General features: G+C 44.7%; 3 protein-coding genes across 7 annotated transcripts in view; 2 read left to right on the top strand and 1 right to left on the bottom strand.

Moving 5' to 3' along the window:
• Dnc (phosphodiesterase dunce) overlaps positions 1 to 4,737 on the bottom strand; it is a 393,758-nt gene extending 389,021 nt beyond the window's left edge. The window contains exon 1 of the mRNA XM_076444511.1: positions 3,515 to 4,737. Within this exon, the coding sequence (XP_076300626.1) occupies positions 3,515 to 3,589 (75 nt within the window). The 5' untranslated portion in view covers positions 3,590 to 4,737. The remainder of the gene's footprint in view (positions 1 to 3,514) is intronic.
• A 1,838-nt stretch (positions 4,738 to 6,575) lies between these two features.
• On the top strand, positions 6,576 to 9,538 carry LOC143218924 (uncharacterized protein F13E9.13, mitochondrial). Its single transcript, XM_076444571.1, has 6 exons — positions 6,576 to 6,923; positions 7,266 to 7,348; positions 7,414 to 7,554; positions 7,618 to 7,817; positions 7,898 to 8,025; positions 8,084 to 9,538. The coding sequence occupies exons 1-6, from the start codon at positions 6,773 to 6,775 to the stop codon at positions 8,266 to 8,268; spliced, it is 888 nt and encodes a 295-aa protein (XP_076300686.1). The 5' UTR covers positions 6,576 to 6,772; the 3' UTR covers positions 8,269 to 9,538.
• A 1,908-nt stretch (positions 9,539 to 11,446) lies between these two features.
• Tp53inp (Tumor protein p53 inducible nuclear protein) lies at positions 11,447 to 24,054 on the top strand. Of its 5 annotated transcripts, none has more exons than XM_076444577.1 (4): positions 11,447 to 11,604; positions 21,967 to 22,157; positions 22,940 to 23,337; positions 23,727 to 24,054. In XM_076444577.1, exons 2-4 carry the CDS (start codon positions 21,995 to 21,997, stop codon positions 23,871 to 23,873), a joined length of 708 nt encoding a protein of 235 aa, XP_076300692.1. In that variant the 5' UTR covers positions 11,447 to 11,604; positions 21,967 to 21,994; the 3' UTR covers positions 23,874 to 24,054. The 5 variants fall into 5 exon arrangements, with proteins under 5 accessions (XP_076300692.1, XP_076300688.1, XP_076300687.1 ...); XM_076444573.1 differs by lacking the exon at positions 11,447 to 11,604 and adding an exon at positions 11,960 to 12,240; XM_076444572.1 differs by lacking the exon at positions 11,447 to 11,604 and adding an exon at positions 11,960 to 12,263.
• The last annotated feature ends 1,963 nt before the right edge of the window (positions 24,055 to 26,017 follow it).

Genomic DNA, 26,017 nt, shown 5'->3' with positions numbered 1-26,017 from the left:
TGTTCGAACATCAAGCCGTGCTTTATAAAAGCAAGAATCCTTGTTGGCTGCATTATTCTCAGCAAGGTGTTCTGGTTTCTAACAAAGTAAATGAGAGAGGACGTTCGATTGTAGGGCTCTGTGAGCAATGGTGGTAGTAATTAAGAGTACTTTCTCGGGTTCGTGCCAGGCGAAAACCATAAAGCGAGGCCCTTTCATGTTTTATACTTCGCGTAAAGTTAATGTCGCACTCTACCGACGCAGCAAGGTGCTCCATTTCTATCGTTAAATTTCGCAAACGAACACTGTCTACCCGAAAATGCCTCCCTGAAAATCGCACAATTAATTTTCCCACTAAAATATCCTATTCGCTATTCGAAAATTATATTTTAATTTTACAACTACATATGTGCTTGATTTCCGGCGTAACGGGTTGAACTTCGTAACAAGCAGCAAACAGCAAACTTATTAACAATTTCATTGGGGGCAAACGTCGAACTAAGGACACAATCAATAGTAATTATAATATAGTATAATAATTGCTATTGGATTTTGAAGTTCATTAAATCATGTTATTCATTGCCAGCAGTGCTGCGTAATATTTTATGCATACATACTCTACTGTGTGTATACATAATTTTCCATAAAATAAGCTCTACAAAATTTATACAGAAATGTAAAAAGGCAAAATAAAATGTTGGAAGATTCACTGATTAAATGTGAATGTTTTGAAGAGAAGCTCCACGGGTCTCGAAGAAAAGTGGTGGCCACAGTGTGGTCCATTAGCTTCCGGCAAGTTTGCACGAGACACCGCGGTCGGGTAATTCGATTGCCGGCTAATGGCTAATGTCAAATGAAAATAATTATGCCAGCGTGTAATAAAGCATCGATAGCTGGCCGCGCGTGGGACGCACCAGCGGCATCCATTACACGTGCAGGACAATATACGCGCTGTACACCGTGAAACTTCCGACGGAAACTGTCTCAAACGGAGCTGCCTTAAACCGGCGTTATCGACCGCCATTTCGCAACTTTGTTTACCTCTGGCAGACACAATTTTAATCCGCCGTTCCGCCCGTAAACGATCAGCATCTTGAGATAATATTAGACTAGCAAACTCCAAACCACACTACCCATTACTGAGCAAAATGGCTCAGATCATTTCTGTGATCATTTTTAAACTGGGTTGCAAAGCAGACAAAATTGCAATGTCAAATCTTTGAAATGATTAACCCTTTGCACTCGGAGATATTTTAACTGTAAAATTAAACATTTCTTCCGAATAGAATATTTCTGGAATATTTCAACTCGTAGGAGATATGAAATTTCGTTCGTTTCAGCCACATTGTGCCTCCACAATTGATGAGCGATATTTTGCAGTTGCGAGAACAAATCGAGCGCCATCACCGATCCATTATTAAGCACGAAACGATACGAGACAAACGACCAGCTCGATGCACCCTTGAAGAGAGCATGCTTGCCCTGGAAAATGGTCAGGAATTTTCAAAGCGTTCCCGGAAAACGGATAACGACCGTTCAGACCGAAAATTGCAAACTCCCACGGAACATTCCGAAATATGTTTCCGAGATACTCTGTGACAGTGTAAAGCACGTCGAGTACGGAACATTTAACGACATCCTTTGTCATTAAACGCGTTCTAACAGATCTCTGATAAAAATAATACATATATTCAAGTTTTTATAGAAACGATCATTCGGTTCACTGACTAAAATTCTCGCTCCACATTGTTGCTTGGGAAAATGGTAAAAAATCTTACAAAAAATAAATGTCTTCTACTTAAAAATAAATGTAGAATCGATAAAAAAGACTGAACTGTTGGTACACCTGATGCACCCATAAAATAACAATATATTCCCATATCTTTTAACGTTTCCGACAAGGAGAACTTCTTGCGCGATCTCGCTAATTTTCATTTTTCACCAAATTCGCGACAATGGGCCTCGAGATGATTGAATAGAAACAATTAAATGAAACGATTTATAAACAACGATGAAAAAAGCGAAAACGCCGATTAAGCTAAATTATCCGACTAGCGTATTTCCGCAGGGATAATTGCCCGTCGAAAAACGCGGGACACGGATGTTCGGCGCCGTCGAAAATTTATGCAGCTCATTAAAAGTTTTCCCCGGCGAGGCGCATCAATTACGCCCGCTTAATCACGACTGTAATATCATTATTCGGTCATCCGGTGGGGAAGGAGGGAAGTCAAAGTTGCATTCGGCCTTTACACCCTCCAATCGTTATTTCCACCCCTCGCTCGGTGACCGGGTCGATCATGACCCGGGGCGTGAAATTCCAATTAAATGGTCATTTGTACAATTCATAAGAACGAAACCGCTTGGCGAGTACAGTCAAGCCAACAACACGATTTACCGTGTTTAGTACTGAGGGTGGATTATATATTTAAAAGACAATTTGGATCAAAATAAATTCTTCCAAACTCAATTTTTCCGCCTGATGAGCACAGTGGAATCGTGCAAGGGGGAAGTGTTAGACGAAGGAGACCGAAGGAACGTGCGAAGCACATTTTCCACTTTTTCACCCCTTACAGCCCTGCACACCCCCGCGAAATGACCTCGGCGAACGATCGATTTAGTTTTTCCTTTTGTTCGAACTGCAGCCTTCCTCGCTTATGCATTTCGCATTGCTTCTATCGCGAGACTTCCTCTCCGACGACGCGTGAAACAATCTGTTGCTCGCGCGAGCGCAACTTGTGCGAGGGGTTGCGTCCTAAGCGGTATCATTCGACTATAGTATCCCTGAAAAATGTTGCAGTGCATGCCACCTACTCGACAAAATTTTTCGAATAATCGAATTGACTTCCTACCCAATCTTCATCCCTTAGAAAAACAATTCGTTCAATAGATAGTTTGAAATGGTACAACTTTCGTTGAAACACTTTTCACATAGCTCTCACCCTTCTTCGGATACTTCATGAGAAAGTCAATTTTTTCAGAGGGGTGGTGCCAACCCCGAAAAGAGGGGCTGGAAACTATGGCTCGAGCGAGATGGTGATTCTTCGAAAGCGAATTGCAAAGTGTAATCTCCATCCCCGCGGCCACCCTCATCGCGATTGTCACGGAAGTGGGGGCAGAGATAGGGGTTGAATTTCTCGGAGACGAACGGAAGCGCCGGAAGTTGTTTCAGTTTGTCAGCGGGATGAAATAAGAACGATGGGATGAAAGTCTCTGTGTAACTGACAGAAATCACCTCGTAGAAACAACTAGCGAGCGGCTTATATTGCTTTTCTAATGTATTTTTTCTTGAAAATTGTCACAATACGAGAATATAATCAAAAGACGAATTGAAAAATTCTTTTATATCATTCTCAACCTATTTTCTATGTCACTCCAGTTTCTTGCAATTCAGGTGGAAAGTTTTTATTTCGCATAAAGATCTGACAATAAGCTCCTACCACGCGCTTAATTTGTCTCGTATTCTCAGCGCGAAATGAATGTTTTTAATTAAACAAAGGGCTTCGGCAAGATCAAAGGTGCCGTCCATGTTACTCACAGGCTGCATCGGATAAGCTGCGCTACCGACGAAAAAGTCCCATGCCCAGGCGAAGATTCGCGCGCAAATGTGCATCGACGTCACTGCCAGGTTGTAGGCTCTAGTTCCTCGTGACGGACCCTTATCGTATCCACGTGACAGTCTCCCCGCCACAGTCGCGTTGTTGTTCGATTGAACGGAATTCCCCAGGTTGCATTGCTTCGAGTTCAACCTTTCGCGCCATTAGAGTTACATGTCCCTTAATGAATCCTCTATCTTCATGCACGCTATAGTGTCACAGGAGTCTACTCGTACTGGAAGACGCTCAGCTGAAGATTTGTCTTCTTATTCCCCCGCTTAGCGCTATAGAAAATCCTGAGAACCGATTCATCAAGCCTCCAGCTTACTTAGGAGATGAAATGGGGTGCGTTTGATCAATCGATTGAGTTCCCCTAAATACCGAGAGTCGTTGCTGGTTCCGAAGACGGGGTCTAGTCGATGATGATCGCTCGAGTCCTCCAGTTTCAAAGCTAACGCGTCGATTTGCCAGGTCGAAACTTCGCTAAGTAAATTATTGCCAGTCCTTTTTCAAGCTTCCTCAAATAGTTCAGTCGACACAGGTCACTAGAATCCACCAGGTTCGTATCCTATACCCCATTAAAAGCTCCAGAATGAGCACCTTCGAGGTAGCAATCCTCTAACACTAATCCACTTAGGACCACTGTCAACACTGGACACCAGAATTCTCTATTACCAGAGACGTCACCGCAGGTCCCAGGCGATTACACAATGGTCTGTCAACGGCACTAACTCGATCCCTATTCCCACCACTCACTGATTAAACAATTACCCGCCTTCGCAATAAGAAAGACTACACCGTGTTAGCTCGAACAGCGCCTGCACCTTAGCAACCGGTGCTACCGGCCTATATACTCGACGAGCTACTTGTTGATCGACACGAGCACCACACGAGCATCCAACTGGGACAATTTCCACCTAGTCCACCGAGATTTCCTGTCACCGATCCTGGAATGTCTCCTCGCCAATGATCGAGGCACGGGATCGATGAGGACCGTGTTTGGTATCCTGTGATTTTGGGAACGGTGTGTGCGACGTGATCGCGATGTTGGGTTAAGGGTTGATTTATGGGACGATGATTGTTGGTTTTTGGCTGGTTTATTGGGTGGACAGAGAACTGTTGAAAGGGAACCTCTTCCGGAACGACCGGAACACACCGGAGTACATCCTCCTCGGAGGGACTGGGCGACACTGACGGAAGAAACGTGCGCGTGCCGCTTGGGAACACATAGGGGACGCGGAACGCATGTCAAAATCAGTGTCCACGGGGATGGTACGCAATCCTTCTCAAGCGGACCCGCTCAGGCGACGAACGAAATTGAAATAAAATATTGGAACAATCCTGTCAGGCCGATAACCAACCTACCCTCTACCCCCGAACGGCTTATCCCATAGAAATTAGACTACGTCGCGTTGGAAAGGGGCCGCTGGCCTTTCTATCGAATTGGAACATCCGGAATCGACGCAAACCACCCTCGATCGAAATTTAAATGGTTGAATCATTTAGCAAATAGGGGAATTTACCAAAGCTTAGATCATTTCAAAGATTCGATAAGAACAGGCTTTCCTATGAAATTGTCGCAGTCGAAGTCGATTCAAACCACCCTCGATAAAAATTTAAATGGTTGAAAAATTGATTCAAATGGTTTCTTTAAAATACGACAGAACTTTCCCTCCAACCTAATATTTCAGTACTCGAAATTATTAAAGACGGGCTCTCCTATGGAATTGACACAGTCAAAGTCGAATCAAACTATCATCGACGAAGATTTAAACAGTTTTCATTGAACAATAAATGGGGGGATGTGCAGAGCCTAACTTTTCTATTGAAATTCGTCGAAATAGCACTTTGAAATTCAAACGGAAAGCGCGCGAAGTGTTTGAACGTCAAATCCGTGTCACAGATGGCGACCCAACAGTTTTCTAAAGGCTTATCAAGCGATGGTACATTGAATTTCGAAAATACCATCACTAGGAATAGTCGAAATTGGAAGGATAATTGGTACTCGCCCTCACGTCCTCTCCTGTTTGAAGAACGCACGACACGACGCTGGGTCTCGATTTTAATTACCGAATCGCATCAATCTCGTCTACCAATGTGCCCCTTTGGATCGATTGTATCTTTTCCCTCGCAATCTGTAACAGAAACAACAAATTCATTAATTTCAATCGACCGACAGTTAAAGACTAAATCAGAATTAATAATAAATTAACAATTCAATTTCAATAGAAAACCAAACTTAATTTTAACGGAAATTAAACGAACTCGATTTGCACGACACAAATTTAAATACAACTGATCGTCGCGACACAAGAGTAAATCCGCGAATTAATAGGAAATAAATCATTAAAATTGAATATTTATTAATTGTTCATTGATGTTATGAAAAAAGATGTTCAATAAAACAGCATAATTGGAAATATAATTTTACTCACGCTCGCGTCCTCTCCTGCTTCAAGAAAGTCCGTCATGATGCTACGTCACGATTCGATTCTCGAAAGCATCGATCTCGCTACCAAGATGCTCTTTCAAACGAATGATTCTTTTCCCGCGGAATCTGTAATAATTACAATTGACAAAAAGTCAGAAACTAAATAAGAATTAATAATAAATAAACAATTCAATTTGAATAGAGAATCAAAATGAATGTGAATCAAAATTAAATAAACATAATATCCTTGAATTATTTGAGTGACACGATCTTCCGTAAGGCTGGTAGTCTTTAGCAGTATTTGGCATTTGGTCAGTGATATAAATTCCACAAAATCAGTTTTGTTTGACCGATACGGTAGGATGTGACACGGAATGATAAGGGGCTCTAGAGCTCCTCGAATGTGAGACAGAAAAATACATTGGGTAATTGGTCTACTCTTATATGTATTTATGTTATGTATTTAACTTAGGTTATGTGTAAAGTTGTCTTTAAATCAGCAGACTAATCTAACCTAATTTATTCATACTGACAGCTGAGAGAGCCTGCAGATATATTTAAATGTACTTATATATTTAAATGCTGCAATACTGAAACATTTTATTTATCAATCTACGGATATTCGACAATCCGTTGTTGCAGCAGCTTTTTCCAGCTGGCCTCTTATCTAACGAAAATAAAATAGTCTTCTCCGTGTCGAACAGCTGATTATTGAATCGAAATTCTGCGAAACAAACAGGGCACAGTTATCTGAGCGAGATCCATATGCATGAACGTTTCGCAAATTTTCGAACGTGACTGTAAAATAAATTTCATACGTTCGTATAACTTTTATCGGAGCGAGATGACGCGTTTTCATAAATTATTCGCGAAGGGAAAGTGTTCTGTGATCGGAATGGTGCACGTCGGTGCTTTACCTGGTACAGATCTTAATTTACAATATATTGTACGATTCATTAAGATCATTCTAGACTGTGAAAATTTAAAAATACAATTTATTCTGCTAGATAAGATTGCAAAAAAAACTTATTGACTGCTGCTCATATTATCGTTTCCCAAGTGCCACCATATGATTTATCTTTAGTCCCGATATAGGAGAAAATATCTGTTGTAAATAACGTTCATCGAAAACAGCTTATTTTGCACATTTTTAATCTACTGTTTTCATACTTCTGAGCGCAAGTTAGTTACTACAGTTGGTCACCAAATTGTCTGTCCTGCAAATGTTTAATTGAAGTACATATTTTAATCGATGTTCGCAGGGACTCCCCTGCATAGACACCCCCTAACGAAGATCGTAAACGATGCAGTCAGGGATGCTGAAATTTACAGGGACTGTAATGTCGTAAGTTTGATAATATAAGGCTGTTCCGTGTATGCCTGACCCTGTAATCTGTACTTTGTTTCAAGGATGGTATCTTAGTGGAAAATATGCACGACATTCCCTATGTAACAGCTAAAAATGTACTCCCCGAAACCACAGCGATCATGACCAGAGTATGTACAGAAATAAGAAGACTATTGCCCGCTCGTATTCCCTGCGGTGTACAGGTATGGAACAGCGAATCATTATACAAGTTCTAATTCTACAGTTCTGGGAGTAAATCCAAACAGATTTTAGCAGGTTGCAACAAGGAAGCGGTTGCGGTAGCGAAGGCTGCAGATTTCCAATTTGTCAGGGCAGAGGGATTTGTGTTTTCACATGTCGCGGACGAAGGCTTCACAGACGCCTGTGCAGGTACTTTATTGAGGTACAGGAAACAGATCGACGCCGATGACATCCTTATTTTCACTGACATTAAGAAGAAACATAGGTGATTTGTCGTGTCTCGACGATGGGGGAGACCGATTTGACATTCAGTGCTTTTGTTAACTCTGCTATCTGCCTGAATAGTTCACACGCGGTCACCTCGGATGTAAGTTTATCAGAGACGGCGAAAGCAGCAGAGTTTTTCTTGACGGATGGAATTGTACTGACAGGAACTGCCACCGGGGAGGAGGCTAGTACAAAGGAGCTCGCAGGTATTTCCCCTTTAATACTGAAACCTTAGTAAAGTGTTTGTATACGAATAATGTTTAGAGGTGAAAGAGGCTGCTAAAGGTCCTGTGCTGATTGGTTCTGGGATCACGATAGCCAACATAGACAATTACTGCTCCTCCGATGCAGTGATTGTAGGGACCCATTTCAAGGTGAATGGACTGTGGAGCAACGGGGTTGATAAACAAAGGGTTCACGACTTTATGACGAAAATGAGGAGGAAGTGAAAAATCTCTAGCATAAGAATACTATACACTTTTCACAGTATCTCTGGGTTATTTTTAATACACAAGTCATTCACTTCTTCCATTCTTAATCGAGCTGTCCGTGTCATTACGGCAATTAGCGATAATGGTCGATTCGAGCGTATGTATCGACGGAAAAAATTAATTGCATAGCAAAGCGGAAACACACGCAACCGGTTCCACGGAACCCGTCCTCTACGCGAATAGGCAGTTCCCCAAACGTATTTGCGACGACGTGTCTTCCCGAATAACAAAAAAAAAACTAAAGAAACGCGTAATCTTATTTTAATGTCGCCGGGGTATGCGATTCTAGATTGCAGAAATCTTGGCAGAAGAGTTCCTCCGTTTTCAGCTGGTATGTGCCAAATGTGGACGCGCGGTACTCGTGATACCGAGAACATGCCAAGGGGAAAATTCAGTATGCGTCCTCGCATTTATTAATGACAAATATCCGTGCAGTACTTCCGCGATGTACACGCTCTATGTACGCAAACAAATATTTGTTTAGCCGAAAGACGCACACGCTAGAGAAACATTAGTTGCGAGTGAACATAGCGCAGCGGGTTTCCGAAGATGAAATTCGAACTCGTGTATCCGGGACATGAGATTAGAATTATTTCGCCATTTTATCATAATTTTGTCGTCCCATAGAAACGCAGCGTAGCCGGTCCATTAAAAGTCCATTATCTCCGCGTATCCACCACTTATCTCGACGATCGTTTGCGTTTCGTAATTTCGTGAGCATTCACGGTTCTAGGGGAACGATGGTGTTGGTGCGGAGATTGCATCGGGCTCTGTTGACTTAGATATATTTTCCGAACACGGTTTTTCTGACCGAAAGTATCTTAGCGTTATTTCAAAGTTAAAAAATTCGATCCTACACCAGCTATTTGTTTTGTGTCCGATAACCGGGTGGGGCTCGGTAATTGGTACCTTTACCCTATCTGAGCACAGAATAATTTGAAATGAATAATAATTTGGAAGCTTCGAAGGGTTCTTTGTTGCAAGACAAATGTTTTCGATAAAAATTTATTTTTGCCTGCAAAAAGCGGGACTCCCGAGCATAGCGCCACCCGAGGACGGAAAATCAATTCGAAATGTGGAGTACACCACGATTACTGGGTCGCTGCAAAGCAAAAAGTTGCACTGTCGTGCATTGACTCGTATCAATCCGACAGGAGGGATCCCCCAAACAGTATTGACAGGGCTGATTCGCGCAGGCGCCCTTCTGGTCGGACTGTCACTATGCCATGTAAGTAAATAGGTAGAATGGTGGTGGCCCAATTTTATTGACTGCTATTCCGTTCTACCCACAGAACCCCTCTAGCAAACGCTACTCGACTCGAAAACGCGTGGGTTTTACCATAAGTGAGGACTAGGTTAGATTCATTTCATATTTCGGGTGGGTGGAAGAATGGAGCATGATCACATCCATTTCATCAATTTTCCTTCATATTTTCGAACCATAAAACATGGGAGTTGTCGGGGTTTCGCCGAGTTAGGTGAACCTTCGCAGCAATTCTATCAGGTCACGCCCTGGGTAATGGGATTTTGTTTTATGGTTCGGGAGGGTGAAATACAAAAATATATTCCACGTATCTGTTCCATAGCTTCTATATATCTATCTACATTTTTACAATGAGTGATCTAACCTCTCCCATTCATAAACAACAATATGTAGTCCCGGCGAATTTCAACAATGCCAATCGAAGTACTCTATCTACACCGATAACATCTATAGAAGTTAAAATAATTGCTCTAGAATAGATATAGCTATAGTAGGGATGCCGTGCATTGCTATTTCTGGATCACTCGTGATTCGATCACGTTCGTTCGCAGTCACGGTGAGTTTTCACAGTGATTCGTGACTTTCGTGATCGCGTCTGACTGGCGGGGAGCGTAACTGTTCTTCGTGCAAGTCGCAGAAACATAATCTGTACATTTTACATGAACAAAATAGCGAGTTACATCGCATAAAGTAATGGAATAACGAAGAACAACGAGGAATAATGAATAAAGTCATTGAGAATTCACTCGAAATAGATTGAAAACTCCGTGATAGTGATTCTGCGATCACTGTGATAAATCGCGGTTAGTGATTTTGCACGTCATCACTAATAGCTAGTAGCCTAACTGGCAGGTTCAGTGACTCTATCCCCGTTTCTTATTTCGAGAGGCAGTGCTACGTATGATGCCATCTTGCTGGCGGTGTCGCTGCGAGCCAAACGAAATCTCTTTGTGCCTCGGCAGAGCGTAATGGCGGTGATAATTAGCCGGTGAGGTCGATCTCGAAAGCGGGACCCATTGTCTTGGGCTCGATCGTGCACCGTGGCTTTTCGCAGACTAACGGAAATTTAATGGGCGCTGGTAAAAAGGAAGTTTTCCAAGTGTCCCGGCGTTAAACAGCGGGCTAGCAGCTGTCCGCCCAGCTGAGCGTTCCCCCACCGTTATTACTCCTTCTCACCGTTGTATCAACGAATCTCGGGGCCCTCGCCGTCACCGGACAGAGATCCGATAAAAATAAGATCATCCCGCCTTACGAAACGTTCGAGTTACGCCGGCGGATGACGTTAGCGGAAACTATTCCGGATCCGCGAGCGAGCATCCGAAGGTCGACCGTAAAAATAAAAATCGGAAAACCTCCCCTTATCTTCCCCTTTACCCAACGAACAATCCGGACAATCGTCCGCCCTCGCCGAGAAAACTTTATGTCCACATCATTCGACAACGCAAACAACGGCGCTCGGATTATCGACTACATATTTTATACAGCGTCGGCGGCTGCCAGACAGTTCCCAAGTCAGTCGCGCATCGATTTTCCGGTTCCTGCGTTTTCCAGCGATTTCGTTGGTCTGTGCGAACGAGCTTCTTACCACTCCCCTTAAAGCAAATTATTTTCAACGGCAAAATCGTTCCCTCATCTCCGAAAATAGCCGAGCGACGTCGATCGACCGATGTGTCTCGGGGAAACAAATACCGCGGGGGTGGCGGGAGGAGATGGTACGCGACACAGATAAACAGTGCTCTCGCGTATAAACAATCGCGATTTATCGACGATCGATTTTCCCTCTGGTTTGGACGCGTGATGGATCCCCAAGATACGAGCAAATGATCGATCACACGCAGGGGCGTCACATCGATGTGGCACGTCCCTGGTATCGCTTTGAAAGCCCTCCCCACTCCTGCGACACGGTACGCCCCCTCTCTCCGCTCCTCGGCAACGGCTTGACTGCCCAGCCAGCCAGCCAGTCGAAATCAGCTGACGACTATTACTGCGGGCAGTTGCTACCACGGCTCCTCAAACGCAACACGGTTCAGGCGAGTGGCTCTTCCATTTCTCTTCCATCCGCAAACAGATACAAAAACCTACACATCTACACACACACGCATACGATACAAAACACACACACGCTGTCGATCGATCGTCGCTGATAACGATAGCGACGACGTTGTCATACCACAGAGCATCTCTCTTGTGCTCCCTTTGCGTCGTCGTCTACCTGTTAGTGAGAGCCCCAGCGTTGATAGTGTCGGGGATGGTCTCTGTGCGAGCGAGAGTGAGTGAGAGCGAACGTACGAACGAAAGAACAAAAGTAGAAGAAAACGACACCGGGATATATATCGTGGAGTAACGGCAGAGAACGCGTTCGTCCCGATGCGTGAGTGTACGCGAACGGATCTCCGAGTGGTGTTCTATCAAAAGCAACACCTTTTTCTAGCTAAGAAAAAATCACTCTCCTAGCTCTTCTCCTTGTCCGTTTCTCCGAGGATCGAACACAGAGAGAGAGAGAGAGAGAGAGAGAGAGAGAGAGAGAGAGCGAGAGTGTGCGATTTCGAGATCAAGGTCGCTCGAGTTCGGCTCTTTCGCTCGTGAGGGATGCTTGGCGAAGTGCGATGGACACGTCTCGGTCCGATCTACGAGGTAAAGCGACGCTCCGCCGCGTTCGGCTCTTGGTGGGTGGACAACGCTGCTTACGGTATTGTTTTGTAGTATAATATAAAAGAGGGACCCCGAGGAAAAACCCGTTTTTCGGTTCGTCCGTCGACGGGGGAGATCGATGGTGTGCGTCCGTGTATTTATTTACGTGTGACACAATCCTCCGGGAAACGAAAACAAAACACGGTGTCTCCTTCTCTGAATGTGTTTCATAACAATAACAAATGACGTGTTGTGTTGATTTTCGAGAGAGAGAATAGTTTTTTAACTTAGATTCGTGTTGCGTTCGTGAAAGTGACGTATTTTGGAAGATAGTGTGCGGTGTGTTGACGGCCTTGTACCGCGGTCAGGATCGAACTGAAGGAAATAGAGAGAGAGAGAGAGAGAGAGAGAGAGAGAGAGGGTGTGAATGTGTATAGATGTGTGCGAGCAGGAAAGGATTTCGAAGGAAAGAGTGTGTATGAAAGAGAGAGAGAGAGAGAGAGAGAGAGAAAGGGAAAAGATGATGTGGTAGTGGGGAATTCGATCGAAACAATGCAGGAGCGCTTGGTAACCGCTTGATCGACGCGCGGATTGTTAGAAGTGCAAGGGCAATGGCACAGTGGTTGTCACCGATCTGGACACACGTACATTGCGACACACACACTCTGGTGTCGTACATACGTATATTTGGATTCGTAGTCGCGCGCGCGCGCGCGCGCGCTTCTAGTAGAGAGACTCTCCTCTAGTTCAAGGAAACTCAGTCAGTGGTGGGGGGACGCCCCCTTCGAACCGCAGGGTAGACACAAGCCTGGTTCAGACGTGTTCCTCGCCGGAAAACGTCAATTGTGCAATGTCGCCGATTCACGAACGGGGTGCGTGAGCCAACGCTGGCTATTCTCGGCCCCGATATACACCCGTTTTCTTACCCGCCGTTTCAGACCGGGGAACGTGTGTTAACACCCCCCTTGGACCCGCCACACCACCGCCTCTCACGCCGAATATATATATACACACACACACGCGCCACCCGTTTTTCTTTCTCCCCGATCTCTCTACTGGTCTCTCTCTCGCCATTCGTCGGCTTCTTCGTGTTTACCGAGGGAAGACTAGAGAGAAAACTCTCTCTTTCCTCTCCTATCCCGTTCTCTCCGCGCTATCCTCTTTGTTCCGCTTCGGGAACACTGTTTATTCGTGAACACCGGATCGGTCTGTATCAGTCGAGCTGGATCACTAGATCTGGATCGGGAATTGATCGTGCTTAGACTTCTCGGTTTCGAAGTCCCAATGTTGGATAATGCGAGGCTAGCAATCGATGGATATTCTTCGGTGAGTCATCGGCGGTTTCGAATGGTTAGGAATTTTTCGTTAAGGGTAGGGGTGGCTAGGTACCTGGAAATTTTCAGGGTCCCCCGAGTGTGTTTGTGTGAGTGTGTTGGACAAATTCCGACAGGGATTTACCTCCTGGACGGCTAGGCGTCGTTTCGTTTTCTCAAGGGAAAACGAAAGCGAATTTTTGACCATTTCGAAGAAGTTTTATTGTTCTATGATGTTGCGATTTTTCAGGCAACTTGGAAGTTCCCGTGCTCGTTGAATTTCTCAACATTTTCAATATTCTAGCCTTTTTTGAAAATTTTATAAAGATTCGCAGTCTAGTACGTAACAATACTAGTATGTGGAAGCAATACCATCTCATACGAGCCCGTTTTCTCGTGTAGATATGAACGTGTCCGGTTGTTGCAGGGTGGTTCTAGGTATTTATAGTTGACGGATGAGGATTGCAGTGCGCGAAGTATGATATACGGCGCGAGGAAATTCGCCGACGAATTGTCTGACGGTTATGGGTTAGACGTTAGACAGTGGTGGGTAGACTGTCCCGAGTTAGACTACATAGGTGCTGTGTTAAGCTTGGTATATTGGATTCTGTCGTGTTTAGGGAGTAGGTGCTGTTGGCTTCTTGCTGATGAATGCGTGTCTCTGGGGCTCTATTATAATTTAAAAATATGGCTGCAAGTATAATGATAATTTTCGACAACAACTAATGAGAATGCAAATTTCAGTAGCACACAATTAAGTGTTCGGAAGCGACGCGACACCGCGTTTGTCTAAATTAGGTCTTGTCATTTCAAGTGACGTCAAGTTAGGGTACTAAAGTTGCTGCGTCTGGCTGACGCAACACTCGAAGCAGCTACTCCTTGTATTATAATTACTCCAGCATCGTTCTCGTTAAATATTCATTCATCAACCTCTGCACAAGTTGATTTTTCGACAGTATCCGTGTTAGGCGACACAAGGTTACGGTCGTCACTCGGCTGATGCAATTCGCGGAGAGCGTCAGTTCCTTGTTTCGCATTATCTCCCACGAGATCTTTGTTAAATACTAATTTATCTGAAACGGTGTTACTAGAAAACGTAATTTGCACTGTGAGAATTGTCTCGTCGTGATGATGATTTACGTGTTGTAAAGCTAGGTACCATAAAGCTCGGCTCCGGGGAAGTTCAATTGTCTAGAGTCTAGGTAGACAGTGACGCTTATTGGCTTCGTCTTGACGGCTACTTGTGAATGTTGCAGAGGTTCTGCACTCCAATCAAATACTTATTCCAAAGTAATTACTAGACTGCGGATTTTATGCGTTTATGACACAAATAGGTACGTGCAATGTAAAGCAGTGGGCATATTCAAAAGATTTAAGGACATCAGTGTAATTAGAAGAAGAAAAACATTTCTAGGTGACCTCTGTTTCTTGCAACTGATATGGAAATTTTTTATGTTGCATAAAGATGTACATATATTGTAGCCATTTTCTGACTAGAAGCGTATTGAGCATTGAGTCTTACTTCAAAAGGGTGAATTTGGAGTGTAAAACCTATATTGAACCCAAAAAATTCTCCACGAGACCTGCAGCACCCCTAAAACGCGGTTCATTCGTTTCGTCTGTATTTTCCGTGTAATAAGAGGGTCGTAATCCGTGGCTGGACGAATCAATCGACGGGTTCGAAAGTTGCGGCGCGTATCGGCCCGCGGGTCTTCTATTTTGGCCTTCATCGATCAGCGGTCGTATTATTAGAAACCCTCGCAAACCTGTACACACAATTTCATCACGGTCTCGTCTTCTCCGTCCGGCAAACTGGTTTCCAGGCGATTCCACCGTTCCGGAGTTCCCCCTCTCCACCCTCCGGGTGGCGGAGGTGGGGGGAGCGGTAGTGAGTGTCTTTCTTTCTTTTTCTCTTTTCGCTTCGTTCGGCGTCCCACGGACACATTGACCCCGTTGTCAATCGGTTTTGCCCGCCGATTTCGCGAGAGTACGGTGCAGCGCGAGCATCGTTCGTGTACCGACCGTCGTTTTGACGCGAGTCTGATGCCAACGAGCTCTCTCGTCGGCTGTTATGTAAACTATCGTCGTCGGCGACGTTACATAATTCGCCAGAGATAAAAACGGGAATGTTTCTTTTGGCACGCGCGTACCGCAACGGACCCCACAACACACAATTGCTTCCATTGATGCAGCAGTATCCTGCGGCTAGATTTCCGGGGAAACCGACTCGGCGTATAGCGTTCGCAGACTGAACCGGATCGGCGACACTGTACTTCGATTTTAGTGCACTCCAGGATCGATTGAAAAAATATTGAGAGCTGGTAGGACCCTCTTTGATACAGCCAATATTTATTTGAACGGAAAACAGAGTGGCAATAGTGTTCGAATACTTGAACGACCAATTTTATATTCTTCACTTCACAATTATTGAAATTATAAAGTTGATCTTTATCGAAATAAATACAGTCTTGTCATTTTGATAAGCTAGAACATTTTAATCTGCTGGGACTTTTTCCAAACGTGCTCGGAAAAATCTAGAATACGTAGATCGTGTCTCCTGAATCCCCGAGTTAGTCCGTGTCCGTCGTGGCTCGTCGATGCTCGATGGAAAAGGTTATGGGAGTCCCTTCTTCTTTGTATTCCGTATAAAGAGGCTCTATGCGGCGGAAAGAGAATGTCCGCCGCCAGCAATCCCTCTGTCGAGTTAGCTCCGCCAGCTTGACTCCCGAGAGCTATCATTCGTTTCTTCGGATACCGTTAGATGTGAATCGATGATTAGGGGAGCCGCAGAACTTCCTTTCAGGCATCCAGAACCTGAACTTCGTCGGACTTCTTCTTCTTCTTCTTTGTTCTCACCGACGCGACGGGAAATCTGCGTCGAAACATGCGATCGGTAATTTAATTTCATCTTCAAGGGTACCGCTACATATGTGGCATTTTATTTTAAGTTCTTCCGCGGCAGGTACACGTGCTGCCTTTCTTCGCAGCGATTGTTCTCGTCGTTCGTTTCGTTCTATCGCATTCCGTTCTAAATTCCGCGAGGCGTTCCATTGAATTCAATGAGTTTTGGGGAACGAACAAATTTTACTTAGCTGTTCGATCACTCAATTTTTGTACTGCGGGTGAACGATGTACTGTTCGATTTCTTTGGCAAGAATGTAGAACTGTGCGAATTTCAAAAATTTCAAAAATATTTTCAATCTGATCTGGAAAAATGATTTGCAAAAAAAATTGTAAAATTATCTACTAAATACTTTGTACACCCACACTGTATGTAATCGCACGTGTAAAGTATATTTTTATAATTTGTCCCTGAAGCGTTCACTTATCGAGTTTCTCCGACGTGTGACATTTAGTATGGCCCCTGTCAGGCTCGAATAGACGGATAGAAAAACCCTCGCCTTGTACAAAAATTTAGGTCGTAGAAAATGACGGCGTAGCAGTTCTCTTTAGTATGCGGAGGATCTGGTATTCCCCCACCGCGGACTCTCCAGTCATTCCATCGCCTTCTTCTTCTAAAAGTAATCTACAGTCAGACTTTGTCTTCGCGGAGTAATGAAAAATATTCGTATCGCCGCGAAACTGAACAAAAATCAAACAACGAGCTCTCTCCGGTATCTTGATGCTAGAAAAAGTCATTTTCACGATAAGCAGAGCCTCGAGTCACGCATCTGAATACACTAAGATTAACAACGTGATTCAATCTTTTCTTCGTGTAATAACGCCGCTCTGAAACAAAAGTCACGCCTTATCTACGAGGAATATTAAACAATCTGTATCGAAGAACTGTCGTCTTTTTGTTGTGGAACTGAAAAATTCGCGTTTCGAGATAGCATTCACTTTATCCGGCAGAAGTTGTTTAAAATTAGAACCATAAAATAAATGCACGCTAGTGGTATTTGGTTTTTTGCTAAAAAAACAAACTCTTAAGGTAACAAATTTTTTATACAAAATTCAGTACGGTGAATAAGTTGAATTTATTTGCTAGAATATATATTTCAATGCATAATGATCCGCAGTCCATTAACGACGAATTGAGTTCCGGAGTAAGCTAACAAAGGGAATGGACAGCAGCATTCTTCTGTTAGCGTTTCCCGAAGATTAGGCCGAAACTGACAAGAAGAAGTCAGTCATCTGTGTGTCGCCGGTGCTCCAAAGTGCACGGCCAAGTGTAACAATGGTTCCCAATCGTTTCCCTTTACAAATCGAAGCACGCCACGCAATCGCTTCTCGAATCAGCGACTCGCTGACTCATGACTCATTGCATTTTGCGCGGCAGCCGAGTCTGCGACTCACGGTTACTGTAATTGCGACGAGGAAAAGCTTCACGGAAAAAAGCGAAAGAAACGGTGCGAAGCATTACCGACGAGGATCGCGTCGACTATAATGCCTCGCAAATCCCAAGACCTTTCTACTTCCATACGTTTTGATACGGCGAAGATAAGAACAAATTCATGGACAATAATCGTAACAATATATCGGTACGGTAAAAATATAAATATGGTCACTCTAGAACTTCCATGTGAAATCTGCATTTTCTCGATGTTTTGGAGTTTCTTGATTTTTTACAAGCTAGATTTTCAATTTAGAATTTCGGAATCTACAAGCAATCGTGCGCTGGTTATGGAAACGCGTGATCGGTGTTGGAGAATGCAATCTGCCAGAAGCTCGTTCGCTCCGCGCTGATTATTACGATTATTATTATTATTATTCCGCAGCCGGTGAATTAATCGATACGTTTCTTCACGCCGTCTCACGGTGATCGGTGATTTATTTGCGCAATGTATCGCGCCAATTAACTTGCCTGCTCCTCTCCCCGCGATAATTTGTGTGCTCCGAACGTTCGACTGCAAGGGCAGCAATAAAAAACGAGACCCCCGAACGAATTAATGAAGATGCTGATTAGTTCATTGTCCCGGTATCCGAGCTCTGATTTATGGGGAAGCGATGACTATTTCGAGACCGCGAGTGGTTTCATCGTAGCTACGATGAGCCGAGTAGACAGATTTGATTGTTTCTCGAAAAAAATGTTCGGTATGTGTGTGTGTGTGTGTGTGTGTGTAACTTGAAACTGGAGGATAGATTAAAAGCAAATCTAGTGCAACTCCACCGCAGGTCAGGGTTGTCTGTTTCAGACATAGATCGGGAATTTATTGAATTTAGATTAGGCATACATATAATAGATGTAATTCTTGGCTGGATGAGAATAAATTAAGGACAAGATATTGGAGAACAAGAGAATCACGCATAGAGTGAACACAGATTAGAGATAGATTAAGTGCAATTCCGAATCAGGCCAGGGTCTGATGATCATCGAACTTAAACCTAGATTGGATCGAGATAGATTAAGCACACGCGTATATATCACTTTCAAACGTTTTTCTTTGAAAACGATTACATAGAATAAAAATGATCTGGGTCGAAAGAGACGTCTTGATCTTCGAATTAAAATCACTTCGAGTTCACAGGGAGCAGGTATAAGATAGTGAGAGCATGCAGTATCTGACACTACCATTCGGTCTCCGCACTAACAGACCGGCGGTTAAGCTATTAACGCGACCGCTACTGCGTCGCGGAAACATGTAACGAAGTTAATATGTTCCGCGCGAGTATAGATATCACCGGACTGATAGACGCACGTGGTGAACACGGTCTCTCTCTCTCTCTCTTTCTCTCCCTCTTTCGGTCTCTCTCTTTCTGTTTTCCGCGGCCGTTCACGTCCGCCTACTTAACTCCGACGTCTGGCCAACCGTACGTGTGTCAAGCCCGCATCAATTTGCGGTTCCTGCCCGATTGTAAAACAATTTCCTATGCCGCTGTCCGCCGTCTGACGCAGACCAGACATACACGCAAATTTAGATTCGAATGCAATTCCGCTCGGGACGAGCTCCAGTCTCGTTTCGGTGCCTCCGCATCGCTCTGCCCAGCCCAGGATCGCATAGATTGCACTCACCAAAATTACGAAAAAATTCACGAACGTTCTCCCTAACGGCACGCGCGACATTGGATTATTTCAGAATTTTCGGTTGCGTATCGATCGCTAAAAAAAGTTCTCGGAAATCTCCAAAAGATCGGCAATTTCATGCTTCCGGATTTTCTCCAAAATCGATCTCGCACCCAACAATTCGGAAATAATTCACTGTCGGCGTGTGCTGTTAGGTAGAACGTTCAGGAATTTTTTCGTAATTTTTTCTTGAGCAGAACAGAAGAAATAGTTCGTTCAACCTGTAACTACCTTTGCGGTAGGATGCAGCCATAAACTCTTTTTTTCGTGTATGTTGAACCGTTTTGGAGATATAGCAGGCTATAGTTGCGCAGGTTGGGCGGTTTCGAAATGACTATAAAAAGATGATTCGAATCGCGGCAGGCGGGCGTTGGTACACGATTCTTCGTGTGCTGGTAATACGTGTGTATGTATATTTATACGTATGCATATACATATATATGAATATATATCCGAAAGGCGAGCCGCAGTTCCAGCGATGAAATCAGAGAGTTTTCTGACGCAACGATAAAGCTAGCGTGATTAATTCGATTACGATTCACGAGGAAGCGAGCGCTCGCTTGATATCCGCGCGAAAAGAAACAGAGATAGCGCTAGAGAGTCATTTGTATTCGAACGGTCGGGGGAAACGCGATATGTACAGAACAATACCAGCTCGAATACAATAATTAACAATAGACAGCTATTTTACAATAGCGACAGCTGTGTATTATAACGGTGCTCCTCTAAATAGTCCATCCGATAGATCGACAATTTTCTCCGTGACATTTCCGCGTCGTATATATCTTCTCATCAATCAGTCCGGATATAATTAACTTGGTCGAAATAAACGATCCGAAAATTCTGTGAAGTATAATCGAGTGTTCTTAGAAAAGAGATTTCTTTTGAGACTTCTTTCGTTTTTATATCGAACAATTGCCAGAATTTTGATAACAGCGATCCAAAGAAAATTCACTTGAGATTCCTTCGAGAGGTATGTATAACAGTCGATGACGAAAGGGAGGAAAAATGGCGTTCCGAGGCTTCAAGGATCAGCGTTTACTACGAACTGCAAAAACCGACCCGTTGTCCATTTACGCGATTACGTTCAGGGATACTTGGTGTAATTAAACGGCGCGGCAACACGCTCGCGACATAGCCAATTGATCGCCGCGTGAAAAGAAAAGTGGTGGAAAAGCCCCGCGAGCATCTGTAACCGCGTTAGATGTGTACTCTGCCGGTGGACTTTCAAGAATTACATTTTTCTCCGCGATATTACTTGTACGTTTCTCGATATAAATGATATAAGGCGTGTGCGATAAAAATCGACGTAAATCCCGCAGACAATTTTTGGAGTAATCTCAGACTTAAAAAAATGTTTTATCACCGATATTTATCGGTAGACAGAGCGGACCTTTCTGCGAAATAAAATGTTTACGCAGCGTTTGCATGGACATTCGCCTACTGTTCTGTCTTATCAGTGATGTTTATCAATAACACTCCGTCCACTTTCCGCGAACAAGTGAAACGAGGAAGTCGAGAGAGCGATCGATGTCCAAGAATAAATTGACATATTACTCAATAATCGAATTACAGATGAAAGAATCGGCAATGATGTTATCAGCCGTAAGAAATAAGATTAAGAGTGGCACGCACACAGGTGTGTCATTGGCGTAGACCGTCCCGCTCGGTTGGCATTGCGCAACAATCGCGAAATGCTCGAGAGAGACGATCGTCACCGATCCTCGCTCGACGGTTTCTGCGTCGCGGTATTCTCGCAGGATTCAGCGTAATCCCCCGTGGCGCGTGCTATCCGATGTGTAACAGACTTGAAATAATTATAACATGGTGACCATGGACCCGATCGCGCGGTCTTACTGCGACGCGTATTTCGAACGCACTGCTCCGCGTGGACAGTGCTAATTGCGCGGCGATAGTGAATCGGCCGACGCACAGATCGATCTTTTTTCATTTCTTTTCTTCATAAAAACAGTGGCGGCTCAAGTCAAATGGAAGCCCCGAGCGGTAAAAATGTTGGGGCCCTCAAACTCAAGTTAGAAATAGAACTCTTGCAAGAGAACTCTCACAAACTTATTAACAAAGAAGAAACGTAAAGAAAGGAGTGCTGCGAGTGCTTAGTTCGCTTACCGTTAAACCTGCCACTGAATAAAAAAATCGTTTTCATACCGTAATATCTACAAACAGCCGTGATGCGACCTCCCATATCCGGGATTTTTGGAGCATTTTTCGGATCGAGCACGTGCACTCGATCTTCCAGATTAATTCATGGCTGATGGATACTCTTTCAGGAACGGGCATTTGCGTTTGAATAGACCCAACCCCATAAACACATACAGACAGACAGAGACACGTTCGTGTATGAATCCTTTGACGCCGGTCCATTGAATATTACGTTTCACGGTGGAGCATTTTGTTTGACCGATGGGGGTGCGTTGTCGTTGCAGGCACTGCAGAGTAAAAAGGAACTTCAGGATGCTGAGCAGTTTGGCAAATTACTTACTCGGAGGCAATATCTCCGCCGCGCAAGATTCCCGGGATGGGTCCAATAACGAAACCCCGGAGTCCCTTAGAGTAATGGCGAGGCTCAGCCAAGTGGAGGTCGAGGGCGATGACTGGATCCTCATTGACCGTGCAGGTACGTCTGACCTTTTCAACGGGGGGCCCTTTTCAAAAGGATCGAAAAACCCGAACCTCTCACACCGTCCCTGACATCCGAACCCATTTCTAGCCAAGTCGAACGGGACACGTGTTTGGACTGCGCGTCGCCAAACATTGCAACAAGACTCCCTCCAACCATCTCGTGTTTCACCAAGATAACAATCCACCGCGACTAACACATCTTTTTACAACCGAACAGCCCTACCAACAAATCTGAAAAAATTCCGAGACGTGTACCTCGATACTGGCTACATAGCAGAATTTTTTCAAAATTTTTCATCCTCGCCGAGTGGGGGAGAAACTGACCGGAACTCGATATGTATTCCGGATTTACTCTGTACAGTAAGTCCTCGACTTGCGCGGATTCTTAGAAGCAAATCAGGAAATTTTTTGATTACCAGAACGGCAGCTTTGTCGGTGTACATAGAACAGAAGCGAAGATAGGTGTTTGCTTGTGTACGGCGTAGGCGTTCAGCTATTTACGAGTGATAAATTTATTTATGAGTGATAAATGTTCCACGAACGTAGTCGGTTTGTTTGAATTTTCCTTTGAAACGAGTACATACATATACTATGTACAAAGCGGATCGTATTAATAACTTTTCAAATAGTAAGTTACGAAGTCGAGGACTTACTGTATCTTGCTTCCCGGTTGAGATTGGGGAGGGGAGGGAGGGTTGAAATTTAGCATGTTGGGATTACTGTAGGACTGGCTGTTCTAGGCGACGTGTTAACATGTTTGCGATTTTCATATGGCAGAAGGGTGTCCAGAAACGACTGTTGAGTCAGATCTGTTTGAACCCGCAGTTGAGGGCGCGACAGCACTGGAGGAGTCGTGGTATGTAACGCCACCCCCTTGTTTCACACGGACAACGCCAGTTACCGTGGAGATATCACCGCTGGAGGACCTGCTGATCGAGCATCCTAGCATGTCCGTCTACCGAGCCACAGCTTCTCCGGTTGAACTCGATTCTCCACTAACCACCCCGGACGCGCCGGAAGAGCGGGACGTCGATAACGATGTTTTTCCTTCTCACGTTTCCGGCGCGCCACCGGCAGCCTCGCTAGAACGTAGCCCGACAAGAAACCAAGACGATCGGACGGTCCGTAGACACAGCACCCCAAGGATAGTACTTATGTTCCGATCGTCGCAGAAGGTACCTATCGCCCAGCCCCAACACCCAACTGATTGCTAGAAATTATCAAACAATACTGGGTTATCAAACTCGACAGAATTTCGTACGACATTTATCTATTTTCGATCTGCAAACGCTATTACCAATGAAAATAGGATTTTGCTTGGTCCAACTTTCTTAACACTAGTTAAGTACATTGTTAAAAATCTCGTACGTTATATATATATATTTCTGTAACGCTCGTGGCAGCGTTTTTGCATATCAGGCCGCATCGAAGGCACAATATTGGAGTTTTTCAATTACAATTACAATTACTAACAAGTTGTTTCGATAATGAGCCATTAGAGGGGGGCGTAGTTAGTCGAGTAACCTGCTAGTACTCCGTCTGAATCCTGTCCTGAACGTTGCAGGTTCTGGAGAAGAGGACTACGCAAGCGCTGAAACGAAATCGCCTGGACAGGAGTAATAAGCTGCGCGAAGTGTTCGGCACGAAGGGCAGGCAGGACCGTATGCGCATCCACCATAGCGGCGCGAACAACAACCGGAAATGCTACTAGTCATTCGATCTCAGGCCAAGGTGTACTCGAGTACCTTCTACCTAAAGCAGAGAAAAAGAAAACCAATCTAAACAAAACGAAAAAAAAAGAAGATAACACACGAGAAAAGCCGGACAGACGTAAAACATGCACACACAAGCAAAGCAAAGAAAAGGTTAAAAAAAAATGAAGAAAAGCAGTCAAGAACGCGGAGCTAATCTGTTTAACCCCTGTCGCGTTCTTGCTCGTCGTGCGACGATGTATCATGTTCATAGACGCGCGAGGCATGGTCTAGCCGCCGCGTGGGCGTGGCCTAGCGAGCTCCGGTGACACACCCTCCGTATCCTCAGCGACGTTTCTCGCACAGGAGGATACGATTCAAGGCAGAACTACGAAAGAAAGACCGCCGGGGTTTATCGGAATAGTCCTACGAATCTTTAGTTGCAATTCATTACACGTTCGCGTCAAGTTTCGGGACTCGATGGGATCTCGTCGACAGTGCCGACTCTCCGGTGGTCGACTCCAAGCTCGCTGTGCCACGCCCACCGACCATAAGACTCCCATCACTCGGGGAGCATAGTTCTATTGACTCGGGGGCCAAAAGCAACGACGAAGCGTTATGGTGCGCGGTATAGTCAGGCTCCTGGGACTCGTCTATGGTACTCTATACGACGGCGTGCATATATTTTTAGCCTGTATTTAGTATGGGGAAAATGTGTTTCTTACTCATACTCTCGTTAACTCTTTAGTTTTACTTTAGACTTCTTAGCCCCCGCCCCTCGCTCTGCCCTTGCCCCGTCCACGCCCCGCCTTCCTCACCGTAGCGGACAGGAATCTAGGCGTGACGACGCCGAGCCGGTCACGCCCACGCGCTGCGATTGGTCGGAACGCGGCTCTCCGAGGGGCGGTACCTCGGTTGACCGGACCACAGCGCGTGTTTGTCGCGATGGGTGTGGCCGTGGTGAATATTTATTTAGCGGCACCAGTCTATATGATATCCGATCGATATTTGAACGGTAATGCAGATTAGTAGCGACTAGTTAAGTAGGCTATCGACAGGCGCAGCATAAGCCCGCGAGCGTGGGCGGTCCCGACGCGAGACTATGCTGCGCCAACGTAAGAAGCTTCGCGAAGTTTTTAGCACATTGAACGAGAGAAAAAGCAAGGCGAGAAATACAGAAAGGAGAGAAAGATGCTTTTGTCTCTCTTCTTCGATCCAAGAAAAACAGCCCGCATCGTCCGGACGAATCATTCCCACGCGGCTAAGCTCCTCCCCTCGGAGGAGTAACAAAGATTCCAACGAGAAAATCGGTTTCTATATTATAATAGTTGACGCGCGTTCTAGCGCGTCGATGGTTTCAATGCGTTTCGAAGCGGCGTACTGTGCGAGACAACTACACGGACACTATTTCTCTCTTTAACACACACACACACAGATACACGCGCAAACGCAAACTCGTAAAAGAGAAGCACGACGAATGATACGCTGCGTGATGATCGTTTTACTTTTGCGTTTTTTTTCCGGTGGGTGCAGGTGTCCTAGCAGACTGGAAGAATTTTAAACTGTAACTTTTGCTAGAAAATTCACGATTTTAATCTGGCTGCCTGAAATTTCTTCTGTGAAGAAAAGCGATTACTAGGTTTCGAGATGACTACGAGCCCTGACGCGCTCCGGGGTTTTATGGGGGTCACCGATTCCGATGAGACTGGTTTAGTAAATTATTGTGGGATTGATGTTTCGTTGAAAGTTCTGGTGCTACCAGGCTAGTTCTCGATTCCATCTTAAATGCAACAGAAGGCGGGTCTTAGGATCGAGAACAAAATAGACGCAAGTTTGAGTGATTTAGGGTATAAATGCGTCTAGAATAAAAGAGGGTACAGGTCGATCTATGCCCAAACCCGATCAGTTTAAGTGACCCAGAGCAAACCCCGGAGCCAGGTTCCCAATTTCAACGAATCCAAGGCATCCGAGTATGCCTCCAGGTGTCTGTCTTCCGTCTCCAAGGACTCCTGTTCCCAAAAAAAGAAGAAAACAGAAACCTGATATCGTCCAAGGCTAGTAGCAATAGTCTGGTCCAACAAGTGATTGGACCTAGCGAAACTCCTGTGATTCAAACTGAATTCGTTGATCCTTGGACGATCCTCGTCTCGAGGAGAATTGCCCC

The sequence above is a fragment of the Lasioglossum baleicum genome, chromosome 20 (genome assembly GCF_051020765.1).
Source record: "Lasioglossum baleicum chromosome 20, iyLasBale1, whole genome shotgun sequence".
Taxonomy (NCBI): Eukaryota; Metazoa; Arthropoda; class Insecta; order Hymenoptera; family Halictidae; genus Lasioglossum; species Lasioglossum baleicum.
This window is presented reverse-complemented; position numbering and strand designations above follow the sequence as displayed.

Coding starts and splice junctions, on each gene's coding strand:
- LOC143218924 (XM_076444571.1), top strand. CDS start 6,773: ATGAACGTTTCGCAAATTTTCGAACGTGACTGTAAAATAAATTTCATA. Junction 6,924..7,265: donor GCACGTCGGTGCTTTACCTG/GTACAGATCTTA, acceptor CGATGTTCGCAG/GGACTCCCCTGCATAGACAC. Junction 8,026..8,083: donor TAGTACAAAGGAGCTCGCAG/GTATTTCCCCTT, acceptor AATAATGTTTAG/AGGTGAAAGAGGCTGCTAAA.
- Tp53inp (XM_076444572.1), top strand. CDS start 12,181: ATGGACACGTCTCGGTCCGATCTACGAGGTAAAGCGACGCTCCGCCGC. Junction 12,264..21,966: donor GGTGGACAACGCTGCTTACG/GTATTGTTTTGT, acceptor TTGTCGTTGCAG/GCACTGCAGAGTAAAAAGGA. Junction 23,338..23,726: donor TGTTCCGATCGTCGCAGAAG/GTACCTATCGCC, acceptor TGAACGTTGCAG/GTTCTGGAGAAGAGGACTAC.